Source organism: Salvia hispanica, chromosome 4, assembly GCF_029641045.1.
Source record: "Salvia hispanica isolate PSC_SH4W2 chromosome 4, Shi_PSC_v1, whole genome shotgun sequence".
In the NCBI taxonomy this organism is placed as follows: domain Eukaryota; kingdom Viridiplantae; phylum Streptophyta; class Magnoliopsida; order Lamiales; family Lamiaceae; genus Salvia; species Salvia hispanica.
Genome location: NC_142695.1, coordinates 1,202,624 through 1,227,055, shown reverse-complemented (window position 1 = coordinate 1,227,055; position 24,432 = coordinate 1,202,624). Strand labels below are relative to the sequence as shown.

Here is a 24,432-nt window from a genome sequence, read left to right as displayed (position 1 = left end):
ACGAAGCCAGAAATCGCCGGAACGTCATCATTCGCGAGCTCGCGGTCGCTGCGCGAGAAGGCAGGCCTCCTCCCCCGCTAGATACGATCGTCCCTCCCCATGAACCCCGTCTCGCCGTCTATCACGCCTCATTATTAGCTCGCAACGCGGCCCACGCTCAGGCTGAAGAAGAGGAAGAGGGAGAAGATTAAGATTGCAGGGTTTAGTTATCGCTCCATATTTTCTTCTTTTTCCGTAAATCAATCCTATGCTTAGCTCCTTCTACATCTCATTAACAAAAGCCCTCATGCTTTTCCACGATATTATATAAATCTATTGACATAAAATTTTACTGTATTTTCTTGATAACACGCAAACTGACCATAATCCAATAAAATTAAAATTTACACTATTTGGTCCCTCACAAATAAAAACGGGCCACGTTTAGTCCGAATTGGACGGAAATAGTTAAATTTAACGGTCAACAAATTTTAATTGAATTTTGACCGGATTAAGTTAGAATTACAATATTCATTGACCATTAATCCGGTCAAAATTAAATTAATATTCATTGACCATTAAATTTAACAATTTTCGTGCGGTTCGGACTAAATATGACCTATTTTTATTTGTGAGGGATCAAATAATTAAAAAGATAATAATTTGGACCGAAATAAAAAAAATCTACTAAAAAGCGTTTTTAGTAGTAGTATAAAATTTAAAAACTTGACAGTTGTCAATTGTCAATGGCCTGCCTATACAATGCCAAAAAAATATTTTAGGAGTAGTACATAGACTAGAGTCCCGCATTAAAAGCGCATATCTGTGCCTATGCATTATAGCCACTCTCTTTCTACTTCTACCTGTCCACTCTCTTTTCTCTCACTAGACACAATTTTTTTTATCAAAATAATATGTCTTCATTATTATTACCTGTCAAGATAATAACCAACCTGATTCTAGACTTTTGTAGTTTTATATTTATCTGTTTGTTTCAATTTCAAATCTGTAATTGTAACGCAACCTTTTTGGAGAGACACTTACGAAATGCAACAAAAATTACTTGCTAAATCTGGAAAGAGACATTTAAAAAAGCCAACGAGCAGAGTTGGGCTGCCAAAAAAGCCTGTGAAAATTAATGCACGATAATACTCCCTCCGTTTTACCATAGTTGAGTCATTTTTCCATTTCGAAAAGTTTCTTCATAGTTGAGTCATTTCTATATATGGTAACTTTTTTCTTTTTCTTATTTTTCTTTCTTACTTTATTTTCTCTACTTTATTCGCTTTATACTTTATTCTCTCTACCTTTTCATCTCTCTTACTTTTTTTATTTATTTACTTAACACACTCAATATTTATTTTTAAAACTCCGTGCCAAAAAATTTCGCCTCAACTATAGCGAAACGGAGGGAGTAATAATTACCACTATACAGTGGGCTTATTTCATTTTATCTTAATGTATGCTTACTTTTTTCATTTATTTCTCTCCAATGAGGTTGAACATTTAAAAAAGCTTAGTTCCAATTAAGCCCAACATGCTGCAACAATCCATGCATTTGACAAATTCAGCAAAACTTATTTTGTTCCACCTAGAGTAACATTAATTTGTGTTATTACTCGTATAATATGGCACCTTCGAAAGTTTATTTGGGATTTGTATGGGAAGAAGCTATCAACTAGCACATTTTCAAAATCGTCAATGAAGTCATGATTTAAAATTTAAATACTGCAGTATTTAATAAGAAATGATGGGCTAAATTACTATTAGCCACATTAATTTGTGTTATTACTCGTGTAAGAAAAATAAAAAACAGAGGAAATTTCCTCCAAGTTTCACCACATTAATTAGGGCGTACGTACGTCGTGAAAAAATATACTCCACTACTGTATAACCAATGTATTTGGGGTTTCAGTCTTTTGATTCTAGTAATATATTTTTGGTAAGGAAGATACATCATACATATACCCTCCTTCCATCCAAAACAAAAATGTATCACAAATTCACAATATCATTTTTCACTTTTTATAGTCAATTTCTCCACTAGTTGCTCTATTGGTTTAATTAATTTAAAATGTAATTTTATTCTTGTTATTGAGGTCTTGTAATATGGACTATGCTGAATGGTTTCATTTCTTGCCTAAGATTTATGGTTGTGGAATTAATTGGGATGTTCAATCTCCTCTATTGGTGAAACACATGCATAACGTTTTAATGTAACTAAACCACCAAATTTTAGCTCTAGATTGGAGTATTTAGGATTAAGGTTTAGTACATTGTTTTTGGTTCAATCTTTTTAGTGGAATAATGAAAAATCCAAATTCGAGTGTTTATATATATAAGATTTAATTAATTGCTATGAATGCATATCATGACTGAACTTTGTGCTTACTCTTCGTTAAGAATATGCCTTGGACTATTTTGTTTATCAGGATTCTACTATGTAGAGAAATTAACCATACCAAAATAACCTTATTTAATATTTATGGAATAAATAAGGGTCAGATATAAAAAGTTTAATCCAAAGTATTGAAAGTTTTTTTTTAACCAGCGTGAAACTGAAAGTGGACTAAAATAAATTGGCATGGCATGAGTATATTTTTGTGCTTATAAAAACCCTAAGCACTTGGAAAGAAAGGTTGTTTGATAATAACCCCAAGGCCCGGGTATTGGAATTAGTGAGTATCAATAATCTCGTAAAAATTTAAAAAAAATTGTGGTTTATCCATAACTTTAAAAATGACGAGCCTACATATTGCTGATTTTTGGCCGTTTAACAAGATTTGTTAAATTAATCCTTGAGTTTTAATTAAGTATTACTATTTCAACATCGAGTACTATTGATTTGCTACCGATCCATCAGCTAATCTTACGAGGTGAAATTAATCGTTAAATAATCTAATGGAGTACTACTAATTATAGGAATTTAATTAATGTCGACATCCCAAAATGGAAAGCGAATTAAATTAGTCAAATTAAAGTACAAAAAGAATATCATCTTTATAATATTGGATAGCCTTCAAGGTTTCTCATTCGACCTATCCAAAAGCAAGCTAGGGGCCATTGTCTTAATTAATGTGGTGAAACGTCGAGGAAATTTCCACTGTTTTTAGCCCGTCAAATATAACAAATTAATGTGGCTAGTAGTAATTTAGCCCATCATTTCTTATTAAATACTACTCCATCCGTTCCATAGTAATGGAGGTGTTTCTTTTCAGTACGAGGATTAAAAAAAATTGTATTAGATGAGTTAAGTAATGAGTGAGTAAAGTGGAAAATAAAAAAGGTTGAGAGATGAAGATAGAAAAAAAGTAAGAGAGAGTAAAGTAGGTGTGGAAAAATGTGTTGACTTTTACTAAAAAGGGAAATGACTCTATTATTATGGAACGTACCTAAATGACAAAATAACTCTATTACTATGGATAGGAGGGAGTACAACATTTAAAATTTTAAATCATGATTCATGAGTTCATTGATGATTTTGAAATTGTCCATGTATACAAATCCCAAATAAACTTGATATACGTAGATATTAAAAATTTAGCATTGAGACATAAGACCCAAATAAACTTGATGTACGTAGATATTAAAAATTTAGCATTGAGACATAAGACTTAAAAAAAAAAATTCAAATCTTACCATTTAACTAATTAATTATAATTTAATTGGGATCCCTATAATATTCGAAAAGATCCCTATAATATTCGTAAAGGACCTGAGATGCAATGGGATGTGTTGATAGAAAAGTGCTTATGTATTTGGGGGAGTTGGTAGAGTTTCATTATATATAAATTAGTTGAGCTTCTTAGATTCTGCAGATTAAAATTATTACTTGGGTCTGTTTTTAGATCTGTTGTGGTTTTAAGATTCAATTTAGAGTGGGTTTATCACATAACTACGAGATTGGGATATTGGTTGCTGCAAACTTGTCATTGTTGCTTGTTGCTTGTTGTGATTACTATAAACTCAACAGAAATTTTGAGATTGAGATTTGGATGAGTTAATTTTGCTATACTGTAGTAATTTATTTGATTGTGACTAGCAAACACTTTCATGTGTGGGAAATCAGGAGGATGGTGCTGCTGGTTCTGGGAAACCTAGTAGTCGAAGCGCATTCTATATATTACACTATACTATTCCTCCATCCCAAAATAGTTAAATAGTGGAGTATTTCTTTATGGTTTGTCCTAAAGTAGTTGAGTCATTCTTTTTTTTTTAAAAAAACTTTATTCCTTCTCTTTCTTTACTATCTCTTCAAAATGAAATTTGTAATTTAGCCAAAATAAAATTAGTAATTTCATTTCAATTTTGCAGTATAAATAATGGCCCAGTGCAAATTTCAAGTCATTATGGAAAAATCGTGTAAATTCCAAGTCAGTATGACACTGTGCGAATTTCAAGTCATTATGGCATAGTGCAAATTTCAAGTCAATTTGATACCTTGCAAATTTCAAGTTATTATGACCCCGTGCAAATTTCAAGTCATTATGACATCGTGTAATTTCGAGTCAGTATGATATTGTGCGAATTTCAAGTCATTATGACATCGTGCAAATTTCAAGTCAATATGATACCTTGCAAATGTATCAGTGGAGAACCATTTCAAATAAAATGCTAATTGGTGGGAATCTCCAAAATTGAATGATAATATCAAATTATCACGTTGTCATCGTCATTTTCTGGCCATGGAATTATGTTTTCTCCTTGATGACTATCTTACACTATTTTAATGAGTGGAGAACCATTCCAAATTTATTGCTGATTGGCCATAGAATCTCAAAAAATTAAATGATAATATCATAATATTCACGCTATGCAATCCACTAATTAATTATCAGTTATGGTAGTTATATTTAAATAAGGAAACAAGTTTAGGAGTAAATCTTATATAGCTATAAATCTAGGCATGGAAATAATTTAATAATAGAAGAATCATAATTCTAGAGAATATAATTAACAAATTAATATTGTACTAGGAAATTTCAACCTTATTTAATTCCCACCCTCCTCTTAAAATGAGCATTATAAATAGTTCTTGATATGAGCTTGAACCCGACCAATTTTATCTCGTCTCTTCTCTCCACTCCTTTCTAAACTCATTCCTCAAGTTACTTACTCCAAAATATGAAATTTAGAAACCGTAATCGATTCAATGATCTTCTAGAATTACTGAAATCCTCTCAAGACTCCCCATTCGGTCCATTTTGATATCCAAGTGTGTTTGCAAGTCATGGCACAGTCTGGTGGAGAACCCCTTTTTCGCCTACGTGCATTCTTGTCGTCAAGCAGCCTTGTCCTCTACCCGCCTCCCCACCATTGAATTCTCAAGGGCCCACTCCTTCTTGGGGTTTATTGATGACAATGAAATGATTCATAAACCACCCAATGGTTCAGTTCTGTCTCACAGTTTTCCAAACCCTTATAAGCCATTTATACATAGCTCGGTTAATGGGTTGCTCTTCATGATCGACTTTAACTCCACGTCTGAACTGTTCATATGCAATCCAATCACTCGTGAGTACGTTAGGATTGAGATGGGTCATGAGTGTCATTCGAATAGATATGCATTTGGGTTTGGAGTGAACAAAAGTGGTCAATATAAGATTGTTAGGTTTCATGATAAATGGGATATAGAACTTACGTGTGAATTATATAATCTAGGAATGGGGCAGTGGAAAAGCATCATGGTTGAGAAACAATTGGAATTCAAGTCTCAAGTGAAAAATGTGCCTGCTTGGGTAAATGGGAATCTTCACTGGCTTATACTTAAATTTGAGGAAACTAGAGACTTTGAGGAAATTATAGATCTTTCTCCGAAAATTTATTTTCTCGATCTTGAAACTGAGCTATTTAATTATTTTTATTGTCCTCCTAGTATTGAAAATTGTAACACTGGTTTCTATTACACCCTATGTGCTTTGGATGGACGCTTGTGCTTCACCGATGATGGATCTGAGGATGTGGTTGAAATATGGTGCATGAAGGAGTATGGCGATGATGAATCATGGACTAAGGATTACGTTATCAAGAGAGAACAACCTATGGTCACATTTGATACATTTGATGATATTCATATCAAAATTAAAATTTATTATACTTTAGGGGTTTTTGTGGGTGACAATCATTCGAAGGAGGTCTTCCATGATTATATTTCAGGACTCAAATTACATGATATGTTTTATCCCGTTGAAGCATTCGAAGATGGCGGGATCTTACTCGCTTTGCATCTGTCTGCTCGACTATTTTATTACTCAAACGAGACTAAAGCTATTCGAGAGATCAAGAAAGAGAGTAACTATACTGATTCGAACTTAATTCTTCATAGTCCGAATTTTGTTTCACTCAAATCCTTAGTGATGGAAAATATGAGGGTTGAGTCGTTTTAATTATGGTTTTCTTATGTTATTAGCTTGATTGATATTTTTATGTTGTTTATTTTCGTAAGTCTAATACTTATATCTTTGTTTTGTAATAGATTACCTATTATTATATTATATGATGTGTTTATCGTTTATGGATCCCAAAGAGAAGTAGAAATTGAGATGAAATCAACACAAAAAATTTTAAATGATTAGATTGGATATATTATCTCAAACATGTCAGAATTAAATTACCAAAATTTAATAAGGCGCATAATTAAAATAATTATTTATTTCTTCGCATTATTCGGAAATTAACTAAATAATTCCCCACAATGAATTATGATTTATGTTATATTGGGCCCAAACCTTATTATTTATTCCTCCAAATTTATTTAGTGAGCCCAAAGCAAAAATTAGAAGGAGGCCCAAAGCTACTCCCTTCCCTTCCATCATCTCTCTCTACCCCCTTGGCCTTCACTCTATTCTCTATTTGTTGATATATTTGTTGATAAAAATCTGGTTATCAACATTTACAAAAACTAAAAACAAAAATATCAAATTTCATTATCCGAACGTCGTCGGAACATGTGCAATTGAGATCTCGTTGGAATCCTTATAAAATTATCTTTAATTTGATATATCTTTTGCGAAAAAATAATTTAAATCAAGAAAGTTACGTAAATTTAAAGTTTTAAGATGATTTTAATGAGAGATAATTGACATTAATACCCTCTAATTTTATTTATTAATTTTTTTAATTAAAAATATAATCCATGTGGCATTATTTCAACTACTAGATCTTCTAATCTAATGGCTAAGATTTAGTCTTAGTTTGTGATTGCAAATTAGTTAGCAATTGATCATTCCTCTCACCAGAAAATTTTAAATAATTAGATTGGAAATATTATCTTAAAGATGTCAGAATTAAATTACCAAAAATTTAATAAGGTGTATAATTAAAAATAATTATTTATTTCTTCGCATTATTCGGAAATTAACTAATTAATTCCCCACCATGAATTATAGTATGATTTATGTTATATTGGGCCCAAAACTTATTATTTATAACTCCAATTTTATTTAGTGAGCCCAAAGCAAAAAATTAGGAGGAGGCCCAAAGCTACTCCCTTCCCTTCCATTATCTCGGTCAACTCTATTTTTCCCCAAAATCAGAAAAATCCCCAAATTGCAAACCCTTCAATTCCGTCGCCGGCGACCACCATCTCTTCCGTTCTCCCTCTCTCATTTCATCTCCAACTCCGGTCATCAATCGTATAATAATGGTAGAAGCAGCTATGTTGCAATCGTGTATTATGATGAATTAATTAATTGGGAGGCTTATTCGTGTTTAGTCCCAATTAATTAGGTCAATAAGTGGTGACTTGACCCGAAAATCAGCAATCTCATTCCTTACAAAAATATGCCACCATTTATTCTAAATTTATAAATTTATACTATATAGATATCCCGTAAAATTACAAAGGATTACAAAATTTTCAATTAATGTCAATTTATCAAAAATCGATATTATCATGGAAAATAGGTAAACATTATGATCTCCTCAAATGACTTGTCAGAAACAAATTTTAAATCCTTCCAAATAAATAAACCCCACATATATTAGTATCGGTATATACTATATAGTACTACTATCATCATACGCAAAGGCAGTGGATCAGTTGGAGCGGCGAGCGGCGGCAGCGTCACGGGCGGCGTTGAATCGGTGGGTGGAGGCCAGCAGGGAGGAGTTGGCGCTGAATTTGTCGAGCTGGGCCGCGTGCAGCTCCACGCGGGCGGCGGCGACTGCGGCCAGAGCGGCCTGCAGCTTGTTCGCCGCAGCCTCGGCGCGAGCCGAGGCGTCCCTGGCGCTGGCGGCGGCGTCCCTCAGCTGGCGGGCGGCGGCGGTGGGTGCCGACACCATGTCCCGCTCCGCCTCCCCCACGACTCTCGTCGCGGAGGCGGCCAAGGCAGCGACGGGGGCGTTGTTCGTGAGATCCATGCTGTGTGTGTGTTTTTTGTGTGTGTTTTTGTGTGTGTGTTTGTGTGTGGAAACTGATGAGAAACTGATGATCAGATAGGATTATTTATATGCTCCATAACACACATAATTATGACTTGAGAGTGACATATTGGGACCACAGCCAGAATCCAGAATTTGTGTGTAGGAGTATGGCAAAGGGAGTAGTCAGTATGATCAATAGTGGAGTACTCCCTCCGTCCCGGATAATTCGGGTCACTTTGACCAGACACGGGTTTTAAGAATTATAGTGAAAAGTGGGTTGAAAAAGTTAGTGGAATGTGGGTCCTACCTTTATATATTAGTTTTATAATAAAATGTGAGTAGGAATGAGTTAGTGGAATATGGGATCCACTACCAAAAATGGTAAAAGTGAAGTGAGACAAATTATGTGGGACGGACCGAAATGGAAAACTGGGACGGAGGGAGTAATATTTTTCTGCCATTTTGAAATTGAAGTCGTGTAGTGAACTAACGACTACTCTTCATTACCAAGAAGATACATCATTTCAATTCTTAGACATTTAAGGGTCTAAAAATAATTTTCATTCTCACAATAATTAACGCCATAAAATTACAAGACAAATGTTACTCAAATTTGATACTACGTACTACTAATTAATTAAGGTAAATCCCCGTTTATCAAATGATTAGACATTCGAATTACCTTAAAAAGTGTACTATAAATCGTTTCATATTTCTTGAAAAAAAGCAACCATATACATAGGCACATACGTACAGTGGCGGATGAATGTATATAGATAAACACATCTTGTTTAATTTATGTGTGTATCTATGTGTGTTTTGACAAATTCCAACTTTATTCATGTGTAGCATTCTTGAATTTGGTGCTTGTGCATAATTTTCTGCCATTTGTACAGTGAACTATTAATGGGGCGAATACTAATTTGAGGGAACTTCAATCAATATCATACCTACGACAATGATTTCCTACAATCATTTCTGCACTTTTCATTCTTTTCTTTTTTTCATTTTGTTTTCTATCCTTATCATAATTAACTAGCAAACCATGGCTAGATCATAAAAATGACGAGCCTACATATTGCTGATTTTTGGCCGTTTAACAAGATTTGTTAAATAAATCCTTGAGTTTTAATTAATTATTACTATTTCAATGTCGAGTATTATTGATTTGCTACCGATCGATCAGCTAAGCTTACGAGGTGAAATTAATCTTTAAATAATCTAATGGAGTAATTTCCTATGTTTTTTTTTCTTATACGAGTAATTTACCCATCAAATAATAATTTGGCAAAATTTAATCTTGTATTATGTCTATTTTCTTGTTAATTACTTCTCCACCACCAAAGGGGTAATTAAGTAATTTACTGCAATTTTCACCCTTTTTTTGACTTTTAAAATCCATTTGACACTGTCTTTATCTTTTTCCAATCTAGAGTTTTAAGATAATCTTAATCTTGTAGTATTATGTCTATTTCCTTGTTTCTCTTCACTTTTTTTTTGTCTTTTTTCTTTTTTCCTTCTACTTGGTTGTGTGAAGTGAAACTGTAGCCATCAAGGAGGAAGCTTCGGCAAGGCAAGAACAATCCCCCCTTCTTCTCACTCTTTATTTGATTATATTTTAAAATGAAGTTGAATAAGCCCCCCTTCTTCTCATTCTTTATTTGATTACTCCATATTCTAATATGGAGTTTTTTTTCCCTAATATTTCAGACTATAATCCTATCTCAGGTGTATTGTGATAAGGACATGTAACCTATTCTCAAACTTGGGTATTCCTATGTAATTAGAAGGTATGCAAATTGGAAAGTTGTCAAAAAAATTACTCCACAAAATATTAGTATTGTCTTAACGGCATTACTTAGCCAATAACTGTGTGACCGATTACTTAATTTGCCCTTTGATTTAATTATTGAGGGAACACACATGACATGAAATTTAATGAGCTGATATCAAGCCTTATTGGATCTAACAATAATTCTTATTTGATTTTATTTGTGGCTATTTTTCATATATAAGTACTTCTTGAAGTTACAAATCATATTTATTAGTACTATGTCTCATTTTTCGCATACTTATCTAATAAAATTGCAACATACTTATTGGCTTTCATGTATCAGAATCAGATCGTATTAAATTTTGTTGACAATAGATTAGATATTACCCGTTAATTACCTTAAAAAGTGTGTAAATCATTTTCTATTTCTTTAAAAAAGCAACCACGAAGGCACGAACCTTATAGACAAAGTAAACTATATACATAGTCACATACGTATGTACGTATACACAATGAAGAAGATTCATTCAAGCAAGGAGTCTTGGAAAAAAGAGCAAAGTTCTTATAATATAATTCCAAAGAATCCATGGACGTCATTTCCTTAAATTATATTCCTCGAAATCTAGCAATCCGTCCGAATTACTGTCGTAGACACCAATCATTTGCATACAATTATCTTGGGCCACTCCTCGACGATGATCCGTCTCCATTCAAATAAAAAATCCCGAGTGCCTTCTGAAGATCGTCCTCTGCGAATTCGAGGGCGCCCTCTTGATTTGGTCCCTATTTTCTTGAACAATGGTAATGTTCAAGGTTTGGTAAAAGAAGAGGAAATCGAAAAAGTTTACAGCCTTGTCATCGCCCACTGAAGCTCAAGCTCGTCGATGCTCACTAGGCCGTCTTTGTTCCGGTCTAGCTCGTGAAGATTTGGTGCAAGTGATCATACGTGGTGAGAGGATACATATTGTTATAATGTTATGTTTATGTTGAAATATTTAAGGGGAAAAGATAATTTATTTAGTGCATGTAGTAATTAATAAATAGAGGGTATGTTCGGACTTGGATAAGTTGTATAATATGAATGTGTATGGTATATATAGAGGTTTCATTAAAAAATAGTACTACACGCTTTCGATGTTGTACTAACACGGATATATATTGATTAACACAAAATTTTTATGATATTCACAAATGCATGCTTGCAAGAATTTCGAGGAAAGAGCTAAAGTGGCAAAAAAAAAAAAAAACCAAAGTTAGGAAGGTTCGGTAATTGATCTCTTTTAGTTTTGAGGGAACTACAACCGATATATCATACCAACGACAATGATTTCCTATAATCATTTGTGCACTTCTCTTTCCTTGTCATATTTGTTCTTTTCTTATTTCATTTTGTTTTCTTTCCTTATCATAATCAGTACTCCATTTAATATCAACATGAATTGGTGTATTCTTTGACCATCATATTAAGAATATCAACTTTGTAATTTAGGGTAGTGACAACTGACAACTTAAAGGTCTCTCATTCGACCTATCCAAAAGCAAGCTAGGGGCGTTGTCTTAATTAATTGGTGAAACTTGGAGGAAATTTCCTCTGATTTTTATTTTTCTTATATAACAAATTAATGTGGCTAGTAGTAATTTAGCCCATCTTTCTTCTTGAATACTGCAGCATTTAAAATGTTAAATCATGATTCATGAATTCATTGATGATTTTGAAAATGTCCATACAAATTTTAAAAAAAAATATTCAAATCTCACCATTTAACTAATTAATTATAATTTAATTGGAATCCCTATAATATTCGAAAAGGACATGAGATACAATGGGATGTGTTGACAGAAAAGTGCTTTTGTATTTGGGGGTGGATTTTAATTTTATGCTTATTTTTTTTACATCACGTCCCGGATTTCCAAGAACTTCGATCCTTTTTTTTTTAAAACTAATAGAATTAATAACCACTATTTTTTTTAAAGAAGAATGGATGTATGAGTTCTTTGGAACTCTCGTTTTCTTTTCATATATGTTGATTTACATAATTTTGGTTATAGACGTGTGTGGATCATAAACGCACCTAAAAATGTTATTGTTCGTTCAAGGTACTACGGTAAAATAATACTCCATTAATTTTATATAGTTATACCCATCGTTTAGATACAATCCATAGTATTCTATCAATGAGCCCCAAAGAAAAAATTCCAATAGATTAAAGAACATTATTCAATATATTAATACACATATACCGACTGATTATTACAAGGATGAGTGTTTATGTGTGTATCTATTCCGACAGGCACGTACGACTTTATTCTTGAATTTGGTATTTGTGTTCAAATTAAAACGTGTGACTTTATATAATTTTCTGCCATTTTGAAATTGAAGTCGTGCAGTGAACTAACGTCTACTCTTCAATACCAAGAAGATACATCATTTTCAATTCTTAGACATTTAAGGGTCTAAAAATAATTTTCATTCTCACAATAATTAACGCCATAAAATTATAAGACAAATGTTACTCAAATTTGATACTACGTGCTCCTAATTAATTAAGGTAAATCTTAGATGGTAAGATAGCATTTCTTATTATTGCAGCATTTAAATCATGTTTGATCAATTAATTAAACATACGTATTCATCGATTTGAAAATGTACTAGATGAGAAGTAGATTGAATTGTTTTCATACAAATCTGATAGGTCTTGACCTATCGAGCCTGAGCACCACAATTTGAACGAACAATTTGAAGAACAAGATAAACCCTAGTTGAGGTGCTAGGGGGCGATTTTCGCCAGAACCGGGAATGAGAACAAGTAATTAACTTTATTTCTCAATGAATGAAAATACGATAGAATTCTATTATATAGAATTCTAAACCCTAACACAGTCTTGCTACTCAAGAAAGATAATTAAAATAAAAGACTACAAAAAGATATGGAAAATAACTGAAGATAACTAACTAAAATAAAAGATACTCTTTATCAAATAAATTCATGAAAGATATATTGGAGATGATTTTCGGCAATATCTGCTGAATCGAGGACCCTATCAAAATCCCAATCCACCAAAGAAAATTTGTAAATCGATGGTTGAATAAATTTATGATGTCATCTACTGTAATTGAATTATTGAATTATATGGAATTGCAATATTGAATTTATTTATTTTAATAATTTGGGGGTACTATAGTGGGGCTAGTGATACATTACTAGTATATTCCCTTTTTATGCATTTGAAAAGAGTAGTTTCATGATTTCATTTTCATATCACATAATGTCATTGCATGTGCAACTGTGACTCTAGAAATACACACCACAATTGCCTTGGCCGCTAATCTACTTACCCATCTACTACTATTTGTCTAAACTTAAAACTAATTAATTCAGTATTGATAGAAATCCATGAGTTCCATCCTAAAACTAATTGGTGATAGGAGGAGGGCCCATAAGACTTATATACTAGTTTCAGTTTTCATTTGACACCGAAGTGGGATAGTTATATGTTATTTTTTTAGTTTTAATTGTCAACAAGTATAGTAAAGAATATGTGCTTCGACTACTAGGAATGGGCTTGTGGATATCCGCTGCACGATATGGATATGTCGATCCCGTTCTCCAACGTCGAGTTAGAATGTTCAATCATAAATGCTTCAGCTCGATCGCAATCGACATCACGTCCGTAATTCCACGAAAATGTTTGCGTTATTATATTGCCCGTTTGAGGTATTGATTTCTACACAAAAAATTAAATTAATGTTGATGCATACAAATAGTACAATGTTATGGTTAATTTTATTAATGTGTTACATTTTTTGGTGGATTTTGTTATTCTTTTTTCTTGCTTCTCCACTTTGTTTGTACTCCTAATAAGAGATCGAAGACCACAATAGGTATTGTAGACTAAACCAATGAAATAGCCACTCTAAATTTTAAAATAGTATTTTTTTAAAAGAAGAATGGATGTATGATGGTTCAAAATGAAGTAGCACATATTTTTCTGCTTTTAAAAGCATAAACCTTATTGTAGAAATTGCATGAGTTCTTCGGAACTCTCGTTTTCTTTTCATGTTTATTTACATAATTTTGGTCATAGTCTTATAGACGTGTATAGGTTGAAAACGCACCTACAAATGTTCGCACGTGTTATTGTTCGTTCAAGGTACGATAAAAAAAAAAATACCCTCCAATTTTATACAAGTACTTATACCCATCGTTTAGATACAATCAATAATAATTTTATCAATGAGCCCCAAAGAAAAAATTCCAATAAATTAAAGAACATTTGTATTGTATGGTTTATTCAAGGATGAATGTATATGGAGATCAACACATCTTGTTTAATTTATGTGTGTATCTATGTGTGTTTTGACAAATTCCAACTTCATTCATGTGTAGCATTCTTGAATTTGGTGCTTGTGCATAATTTTCTGCCATTTGTACAGTGAACTATTTATGGTGCGATTACTAATTTGAGGGAACTTCAACCAATATCATACCTACGACAATGATTTCCTATAATCATTTGTGCACTTTTCATTCTTTTCTTTTTTTCATTTTGTTTTCTTTCCTTATCATAATCAGTATTTAATATCAACATTAATTGGTGTATTCTTTTCATAATTAATATGCAGACGTGGGACTAAACAACATAGCCAACCAAGATATAATTAGCTAGCAAACCATGGCTAGATCATAAATAAATTGGAGAAATGGATCGATGTATTGTCGATTAAAATTCATTGGAGGCACCTCGTGTTATTATTCTCCTCCAAAAGTTTATTTGGGCTTTGTATGGGAAGAAGCTAAATGAACTCATTATATTAATCATGATTTTAATGCTGCAGTTTTTAATAAGAAATGATGGGCTAAAATTACTACTAGCCACAATTATTTGTATATTTGAGTCATTACTCATAACAAAAATAAAAATCAGAGGTAGTTTCCTAGATGTTTCACCACATTAATAATGAAGGCGTACGTGGTGAAAAAATATATATAGCCAATGTATTTATTGTTTGTTTTAAATTATAAACCCAAGTAAGATGTGCTTGCTTCCTTCAAAAAACAGAAATAGGTTAAACATTAAAATAAAATAAAATAAAAAACGACAGTGACCCAAACATGGAGTACCTCTTATTATTTCATGACTGATGCCCATATATATTATAGGTAAGTCATCAAATTTTGCCACTCTAGCTAGCTCTTTCCTCGAAATTCTTGCAAGCATGCATTTGTGAATATCATAAAAATTTTGTTTTAATCAATATATATCCGTGTTAGTACAACATCGAAAGCGTGTAGTATTTGTTTACATGCACCAAATAAATTCTATTTTCCCCTTAAATATTTCAACATAAACATAACATTATAACAATATGTATCCTCTCACCATATTTCACTTGCACCAAATCTTCAACGAGCTAAGACCGGAACAATGACAGCCTAGTGAGCATCTACGAGCTTGTGTTGCTCCTCACTAGGCTCGGCCTGCATGCTAGACGAGCCGAGCTTGAGCTTCTAGTGGGCAATGACAAGGCTGTAAACTTTTTCGATTTCGAGGAATTTAAGGAAATGACGTCCATGGATTCTTTGGAATTTTATTAGAACTTTGCTCTTTTTTCCGAGACTCCTTCCTTGAATAATGAATCTTCTTCATTGTGTATACATTCGTATGTGCCTATGTATATAGTTTGCTTTTAGTCTATAAGGTTCATGCTTGCTTTTTTTCAAGAAATAGAAAACAATATATTTACACACTTTTTAAGGTAATTCGAATATCTAATCTATTGATAAACGGGGAATATTTTACCATCTAGTAATATTTACCTGAGTTAATTAGTAGAATTAAATTTGAGTAACATGTGTCACTTATAATTTTATGGCGTTAAGGATCCAGCCCTTAATTATTGTGAGAATGAAAATTATTTTAGACCCTTAAATGTCTAAGAATTGAAAATTTGAAATGATGCATCTTCTTGGTAATGAAGAGTCTAAATCTTAATCTCGTGAGTCTAAAAGAATTTGACAATTAACTTATTGTGCATGCAATGACACAACCCATTTAAATAATACTCCCTCCGTTCCATAGTAATAGAATCATTTTGCTATTTTGGTACGTTTTATAGCAATAGAGTCATTTCCTTTGTTTAGTAAAAGTTAACACATTTTTTCATACCTACTTTTTATAGAGTCATTTCCTTTGTTTAGTAAAAGTTAACACATTTTTTCATACCTACTTTACTCTCTGTTACTTTTTTCTCTCTTCATCTTTCTACCTTTTTCATTTTCCACTTTATTCTCCATTCAGTTAACTCACTTAACACAATTTTTATTAATCTCCGTGCCAAAAAAAAATGTCTCTATTACTATGGAACGGAGGAAGTAGTAGCCAGAACTCTTGCATTCTTAGTAGGGGAGATGTAGTGCGTTTACTATAGCCAACCGTGAATATATTAGTATGTGGTTTCAATAAGTTTGACATAGATAATAAATGTACGAGGTTTGAATAGTTTTGTAAAACAATATACTACGAAATTTGTAAAATATACGGATCTTGTAAGTTGTAACTATTAAGGTTGTTGCGATATATTCAAATGTTTTTTGGTTAATGAACATGTGGTGTTGTTTGGTTGGAATGTAGTGTTGACTTGATTACTATCCGACGTGGACCAATCAAAACCTTAGTAATTACTATGTGAGTCATTTTTAATAGCATATGTGGGGCCGGGGGCCGGGGACACAGATTGTCAAGTTCAAGTCCCATTTTGCGGGATTTTATTATTTAAGAATTGAGAGGTCATTTCTTCGAAACTGCCACGCTTCTTTTTAAGTAGTATTCACTAGGTCATCGGGTATTGGATATCTGATATCCATATCCGAACAAGTCAAATAATTCGGGATCGGGTAGTGAGAATTTTGGATTATCGGGTATCGGGTTACCCGATATCCGATCGGGTATACCCGAGTTATCCGATTTATTTTCTAAAATTAATAAATTATATTATTGTTAGATCTTGATTCTTATGAATTATTGAATTGTGATATTTATAAAGGATGAATGCTTGAACTTATTAATTTTGATGGTTATTGACTTATTGTGGATGGATGAAAGATGTTAATATGTATAACTTATGAATTTTGTATTTTTCAAAGTTTGTAGTTATTTTCTTTTAAATTCGAACTACTACAAGATTTTTGTATTCCTAAAAGTTTGTAGTTATTTTCTCTTAAATTCGGCCGAGGGCCGGGGACACATTGATCTTGCACAAATAAGAGCATTCCCAATGGAGGTGGCGAATTCTCGGCGATAAATCGCCGGTTATCGCCGAATTATCGCCGGCCATTGTGGCGAAGTCGGCGATAATTCGGCGATAATGTTGCCGTTGCTTCGCCGAGTGGCGTTCTAACGCCGGATTATCGCCGAGCGATCGCCGGCCACTGTGGCGACGCTCGGCGATAATCGGCGATAATTAAAATTTTTTTTTTTTTTTTTTGAACCCAACGGCTATTTTACATTCCACCCCTATAAATATTTCCTCCACTTCCTCCATTCATCACCCACAATCTTCATTCTCTCCATTTTCAATCTCTTCTCCCAATCTTCAATTTTCATCAAAATTATGAGCTTTTGGAAGAAAAGTTCCCGATCGGGTAAGGATAAGGGTAAGGGGAAAGAGTCGAGTTCACAAATTCCCAACACGGATGAAGCAAACGAGCAGTGGATGCAGTCGTTGTTGGCGATGGGTTCTCCTCCCGGCCAACTTCCATACGGGGGTCCGTCTCCTTTGCAGACTCCTCCGGCGCGGAGACTTTCTCCGTACTTCAACTCTGCCGGCAGAATGCCCTTTCCAGCCGACGATGTGTATCGGCCCCAGTTCGACACCCCCGGATCAACCCCAGGCGACCAAGAATCTCAGGCCGCGACACTGAGCGCGGAGGACTTCGAGGTGGAAGAAACGCCCACCGAGCCGCCTTCTAGGAGCGGGAGGGGGAAGGCGCCGGCGTCGTCGGCTGCGACTGATACGGGTTCCGATGAGAGGCCGAAGCGGGTAAGGACTACTTACACTCTGCAAGAGTCCGAGCTGATAGCCGACTGCTGGGCGGACACGTCACAGGACGCGGAGCGCAGCAACTACCAGACTGAGATCATATTCTGGGAGCGGATTGCCGCGAAGTACAGGAGCCACAAGACTGCCTCAATGAAGGACCATGGCAGCGAGGCGATCCGTCGGCATTGGGAGCGCCTCATGAGGGACTGCGGGCACTTCAACGGTATTTATTCTAACTTGATGACTCACATGACGAGTGGCCAGAACGAGCACATGGTCCGAGATGAGGCCATCCGGATGTATAGTAGCCAGTACTTGTCGACGAAGGGCTTCAAGTATTGGAACATCTACGATAAGCTGAAGGATCTCCCCAAATTCCGGACGGGAATGCACGACGCGCTGCACGGGAAATCGGTGCGCTCGCGACTTAGCGTTTCGGAGAGCGAGGGGAGCGCGGCCCACATCGACTTGAGTGGGGATGGTCCGCACGAGCGCCCGGAGGGAGTGAAGAAGGCGAAGGGGAGGCGGAAGGGGAAGGGCGCAACGTCGGAAGTCGCGTCGGAATCCGTCATCGACTTAGAAAAAGCCACTTATTCGAGCAATGTCGCCAATCTGACCCAGATGTACACGCTGTACTTCACCGGCGGCGGGACCCCTGAAGAAAAGGCGGCCCTCTGGAAATGCATCCAACACCTGCAGAGTACGCTGGGGCTCGATCCCGACGCCCCTCCGGCCCCTCCGTCTTAGATTTTTTTTTTTTAAATCTTTGTTTATTTGCGTTTTTTATTTGTAGTTTTTTTTTTCTCGTTGTATTATATTTTCCAATGATTAATACAACGATGAATTGTTCATTATTAGTCTATTTATTAAATACATTTGTAGGGAAAATTAAATAATATAAAAAATAATGATGTAAAAATGAAATGTTGAGTTAGGGAGAAATAAGGGAGAAATAAGGGAGAAACCAATGTAGCACTTGGCTAAAAACTGGGGATAAATTTTGGTGCTGATGTGGCGCTGATGTGGCAGGAGTTAGGGAGAAATAAGGGAGTTTTTAGGGAACTCCATTGGGAGTGCTCTAAGTTGCTCACATTGCTGGTCTCTTGTTGGGAATGTTACAAAATAAGTTTTGCTGAATTAGAACTAAGCTTTTGGTTGCATTTCACAAGTGTCTCTCCAAAAAGGTTGCGAATCGAAACAAAACAGATACTAGTTGGAGTACTAAATAAGAGAGAGTGAGAGAAATTACAAAAGAGAGTAGTGACAATGTTATATTATTCTCTCTCCATATATATCGCGGTTTTAATTAATGCGCGGTAGACAATACGGCAAAGCAACTTTGGTGAAGGACAATATTATCTGTGTGCATGTACTGCTCCTAACAGCTAATCAAGCTTAATCTTCTTCCTCTTGTTCAGCCTCAGCCTGAGCGCGGCTGCGAGCTGCTAATGAGGCGCGATAGGCGGCGACGCGGGCTTCATGGGTGGGGATGATCGTGTCTATGGGGGGAGGAGGCCTGCCTTCTTGCGAATGATGATGTCCCGGCGAGTTCTGGCTTGGATACAAACATGGAAAAACTGGAAATCGATGAAGTTTTGGCGCGCAGCGATAGCGGCGTCGCGGCGCTCCTCGTCGGTCCTGCCGCCACGGCTCTGTCGAGACTAGCGATCTCGGGTTCGGGTTCATCCATTTGTGCTCTTGCGTTTCTGTGTGTGTGTGTTTGTGTAATAAGGAAATAAGTAAAGATAGGGAGTAGTAGAAAAGAGAATGCCCAGTATTGCTTTGTATTTCATCCACTCAAAATGGTTTCAAATTGGAGTATATATACAAACAAGCGAAGGATCTAGATCCTAGGAGGAGGAAACCCTAATATAGCTAAAAGACAAAGAAGCTTAACAAACTACTATTGGCAGTGCACCCTTGAAAGGTGAGGTGTCATGTTCAATTCTATCCAATCCATTGGAGAGCATTTAGTATGCTGATCTGGACAAGCTCCATGCTGGCAATCTCAACTATCTTTATCATCATATTCACAAGCACTCTCTTATTCAATATGTTGAAAACTGAGAGATGGTGTGTATATATATATATATATGATTTGATTGAGACTTAAAGACTTGGCACTGATAGGTGACAAGGACCACAACTACCCACAATTATTACTCCTACTACTCTCTTAATTGCTTTCTTTATCGCTTCTAATTATATATTTTGGCCTAGCTTAATCAAGAGTATTGTAATTTAAAGAAAATATATATTCATTCATATTTTATACTCCCTCCGTCCCAGATAATTTGGGACACTTTGACTCAACACGGGTTTTAAGAAATCTAATGGAAAGTGAGTTGAAAAAGTTGGTGGGATGTGAGTCCTACTTTTAAAGTAGTATTAGTTTTATAATAAAATGTGAGTAGAAATGAGTTAGTGGAATATGAGGTCCACTACCGAAAATGGTAAAAGTGAAGTGGGACAAATTATGTTGAACGACCCGAAATGGAATACTGGGTCGAATTATCTGGGACGGCGGGAGTAATTTTCATAAATCTATATATTATAGTTTTGCGTAATTTCCAATTCCAAGCATGGTTTTAGATACCAAAATAACCTTATCTAATGGAGTACTATTTGTGGAATAAATAAGGGTCACATATAAAAACTTTACCTAAACTACTAGCTAGTCCAAAGTAATGAAAGTGGACTAAAATAAATTGGCATGGCAAATGGAGTAGTGAGTATCAATAATATTTTTGTGTAGTTTAATTGGCTTATAAAAACGAGTATTGGAATTAGTGAGTATCAATAATCTCGGAAGAATTAAAAAATATTTGTGGTTTATCCGTAACTTTAAAATTTGGCAAGCAATCTATGAAGCTTTCGCATTTTTTGCAATTGTGTCTTATTTAAAAATGACGAGCGTGCATGTTGCTGATTTTAGCCGTTTAACAAGATTTGTTAAAATAATCCTTGAGTTTTAATTAATTATTATTATATGTGCAACAAATATCGAGCACTATTGATTTGCTACCACCCATCGATCAGCTAATCTTACGAGCTCGATCGGTGAAATTAATTCATCTTTAAATAATTTAATAATAGGCAGAATTTAATTAATACTATTAGGACTTGGTTAAACTTTAACAATCATATTACTTAAAGAATATCAACCTTTTAATTTAGGCTAGCCAGTGACAACTGACAAGTCATTAAGGTTTCAAGATTTCTCAATTTTGTCTTTGTTTATCCAAAAGCAAGCTAGGGGGCATATTCACGCGACCTTGTATGATTATTGGTATATTTGATCATTTTTATTTTATATTTTCCATATATATTTTTTAAGGCATGCTCATTGTCATTGTCTGAATTTTTTAGAAATAAATAAATGCTTTTTTTTTGCTTAAAAGTATTCTTTTGACAAAGATTATTAGTATTTCAAAATTGATTAAATGATATAATCTGCAAAAACTCAAAGCATCACGATCGTACCAATCCTAATTAGTGTTGTTTAACCCAACCAGTTTGAGGCATTTTAAGAGTAATCCAAACCCAAATCCGTGTGGCCTTGACTTAAAATGGACAGTATCAAACTAATGTTCAATCGACAATCTCAACAGATGGTACCAGAGCCAAGGTGATTTCAGATATCGCCTGGATGATCCCCGATTAGGCTCGAGCCCTGAAGGATTCAGGTTGGAATCGGGCCCAAGATGACCCAGGGGCTAGGATTGAAACAACCAATGTTCGAGTTGGGCCTAGCTAGGATGACTCATGTTCGAGTCGGGCCCAAAAAAACTCAATGTGTCGACTGTATTCCCGATTTGATCTCGATTTGAGGGAAGATTTGTTGGGTGCAAACCCGTCCCACATCGGAGGGAGTTCAGTAATATACTTAACAAAGAAGAACTAGTAATATTATTTTATGAATAATATCATCCATTAATATTGTATAAATAAATATGCGGATCTCATAATTCATTAACATTATTTATTTATTTTGCTTACTTTCTCTTTCTTTTTCTTGTTATAATTATGAATTAAAGACTTATTTTGGGTGTATAACTATATTTTCTAATTTTACATATGGCTAAAAATCCAAAATGGATTTTGTAAAAGTGCACAAACATGATTTCATCAATCGAGACATGTCCCCACGACAGTTGAGATGAAGTTATAGGAGTATACCGTATACGTGTCTGACCCTTGGTATTTCTAACAATGCTGATTTTGTGGGCTCAATACAATAACCCATGAGTTTAATGATGCTAATTTTTATTTTTTACTTTAATTTTGTAGGAGTAAATGTGGCTATGTATATCCATTTTCAATAGTGCCGTCCGCGGCGAACGTCGTCCAATTTGGACGAAGACGGTGAAAGCTAGCCGCAGACGCGAACCTCAAGCTCAAGCGGCCCCTCAAGCGTCCGAACGTCGTCCTAATCAGATGATTTTATTAAGATATTTGAATTGCACTAGACACTCCACGCCAACCCTAGCCAAATAAATCCACAACAATAAATTGTGCATGACCAAATGATTGAAGCCCTTCAATGTCAATTGGGTATACGGGTCATCGCATTAGTTTTCAATTTTTATGATTTAAATTATGTTATTTTTAATTTTTAAGATTCAAATTGGGTATGTGTCACCTTCTTTGTCTCTTTGGGATTCATAAAACAACCATATTAACAATTTATTCGTTCGATTTCACGCATCATATATAAATAATAGGTAATCTATTACGAAACACAGTAATAAATATAGTATTTTCGACTTATGAAAATTATCCAACATAAAAATATCAATCAAACTAATATATACAGCCAAGACCATGAATCTCTTACTAACACATCTCTCGACTATTGCCAAAATAAAATTCCAACAAACTACACGCCATATAGTCATAATAAAACTCTAATTAAAACGACTCAACCCTTGTATTTTCCATCGCCAAGGATTCGAGGGAAACAAAATTCGGACAATGAATAACTAAGTTGGAATCATCATAGTTCCTCTTTTTCTTGATCTCTTGAATATCTTTAGTCTCGTTCGAGTAGTAAAATAGTCGAGCAGATGGATGCAAGGCGAGTAAGACTCCGCCATCTTCGAATGCTTTAACAGGATAAAGCATATTATGCTCATACAGTAAGATTTCTTGAATTATAGGATTATCTAAATATAAATCATTAGTACTAAATTCCGGGATCTGGCCAAAATAATGATCATAAAATTTGAAATAGTTTAGAAGAATATCACGAAATATGAGCATATATGGTTTTCTCTTGATAACACAATCCTTGGTCCATGATTTGTCATCTCCATATTTCTTCATGCACCAAATTTCTAACACATCCTTAGATTCATCATTGGTGAAGCACAAGCGCCCCCCCAAATTAGATATCGAATAATAGAAACCCCTTTCACAATTTTGAATACTAGGAGGACACGAAAAATAGTTAAATAGCTCGGTTTCAAGGTCGAGGCAATAGATCATAGGAGGGTTTTTTCTACCCTTGAGGTCAAGTATAAGCCAGTGAAGATTCTCATTCACCCAAGGAGGCACATTTTGCATTTGGGACATGAATTCCAATTGTCCCTCAACTGGGATGCTTTTCCACTGCCCTATTCCTAGATTGTATACATGACACGTACGGAGATTAGGCTGGAGAGCATTAAACCTGACAATCTTGTATTGACCACTTCTGCTTACTCCAAACCCAAATGCATAATCAGTCGAACAACACTCATGACCCATCTCGATCCTAACGTACTCACGAGTGATTGGATTGGATATGAATAGTTCAGACTTGCGGTCGATCATGAAGAGCAAACCATTAACCGAACTATGTATGTATGGCTTATAAGGGTTTGGAAAAGAGTGAGAGAGAACAGAACCTTTGGGTGGTTTATGAATCACTTCATTATCATCAATAAACCCCAATAAGGAGTGGGCCTTTGAGAATTCAATGGCAGGGGCCCGGGCGGATGACAAGGCTGCCTGACGACGAGAATGCAATAGGGCAAAGAGGGGGCTCTCCACCAGACCGCGCCATGACTTGCAAACACGCTTGGTTATCAAGATGGTCCGAAAGGGGAGTCTTGAGAGGATTTCGATGGTGAGTTCGGGTAGAAAATCATTGAATGGATCTTGATTCTTGATTTCCATAGTAATTGAGGAAGGAGTTTGGAAAGGAGAGAAGAGATCAAATAAACAGGTTAGGGTTTGATTCATCACGTAGTATAAGAGAACTATTTATAAATTATAATATTTCTCAGAAAAA

At 34.9% G+C, this 24,432-nt stretch overlaps 2 protein-coding genes and 1 pseudogene across 2 annotated transcripts; 1 reads left to right on the top strand and 2 right to left on the bottom strand.

Moving 5' to 3' along the window:
• The first annotated feature begins 5,642 nt into the window (after positions 1-5,642).
• LOC148926999 (uncharacterized) lies at positions 5,643-6,365 on the top strand. Its single transcript, XM_089070209.1, has one exon. It carries the CDS (start codon positions 5,643-5,645, stop codon positions 6,363-6,365), a length of 723 nt encoding a protein of 240 aa, XP_088926335.1.
• A 4,211-nt stretch (positions 6,366-10,576) lies between these two features.
• LOC148926998 (putative calcium-binding protein CML44) lies at positions 10,577-11,080 on the bottom strand (annotated as a pseudogene).
• An 11,989-nt stretch (positions 11,081-23,069) lies between these two features.
• Positions 23,070-24,317, bottom strand: LOC125193291 (putative F-box protein At2g02030). The gene has a single exon (XM_048091064.2). It carries the CDS (start codon positions 24,315-24,317, stop codon positions 23,070-23,072), a length of 1,248 nt encoding a protein of 415 aa, XP_047947021.2.
• Positions 24,318-24,432: the final 115 nt, after the last annotated feature.

Excerpts from the sequence above, each read along its gene's own strand:
- LOC148926999 (XM_089070209.1), top strand. The coding sequence starts at position 5,643 with ATGGGGCAGTGGAAAAGCATCATGGTTGAGAAACAATTGGAATTCAAG.
- LOC125193291 (XM_048091064.2), bottom strand. The coding sequence starts at position 24,317 with ATGGAAATCAAGAATCAAGATCCATTCAATGATTTTCTACCCGAACTC.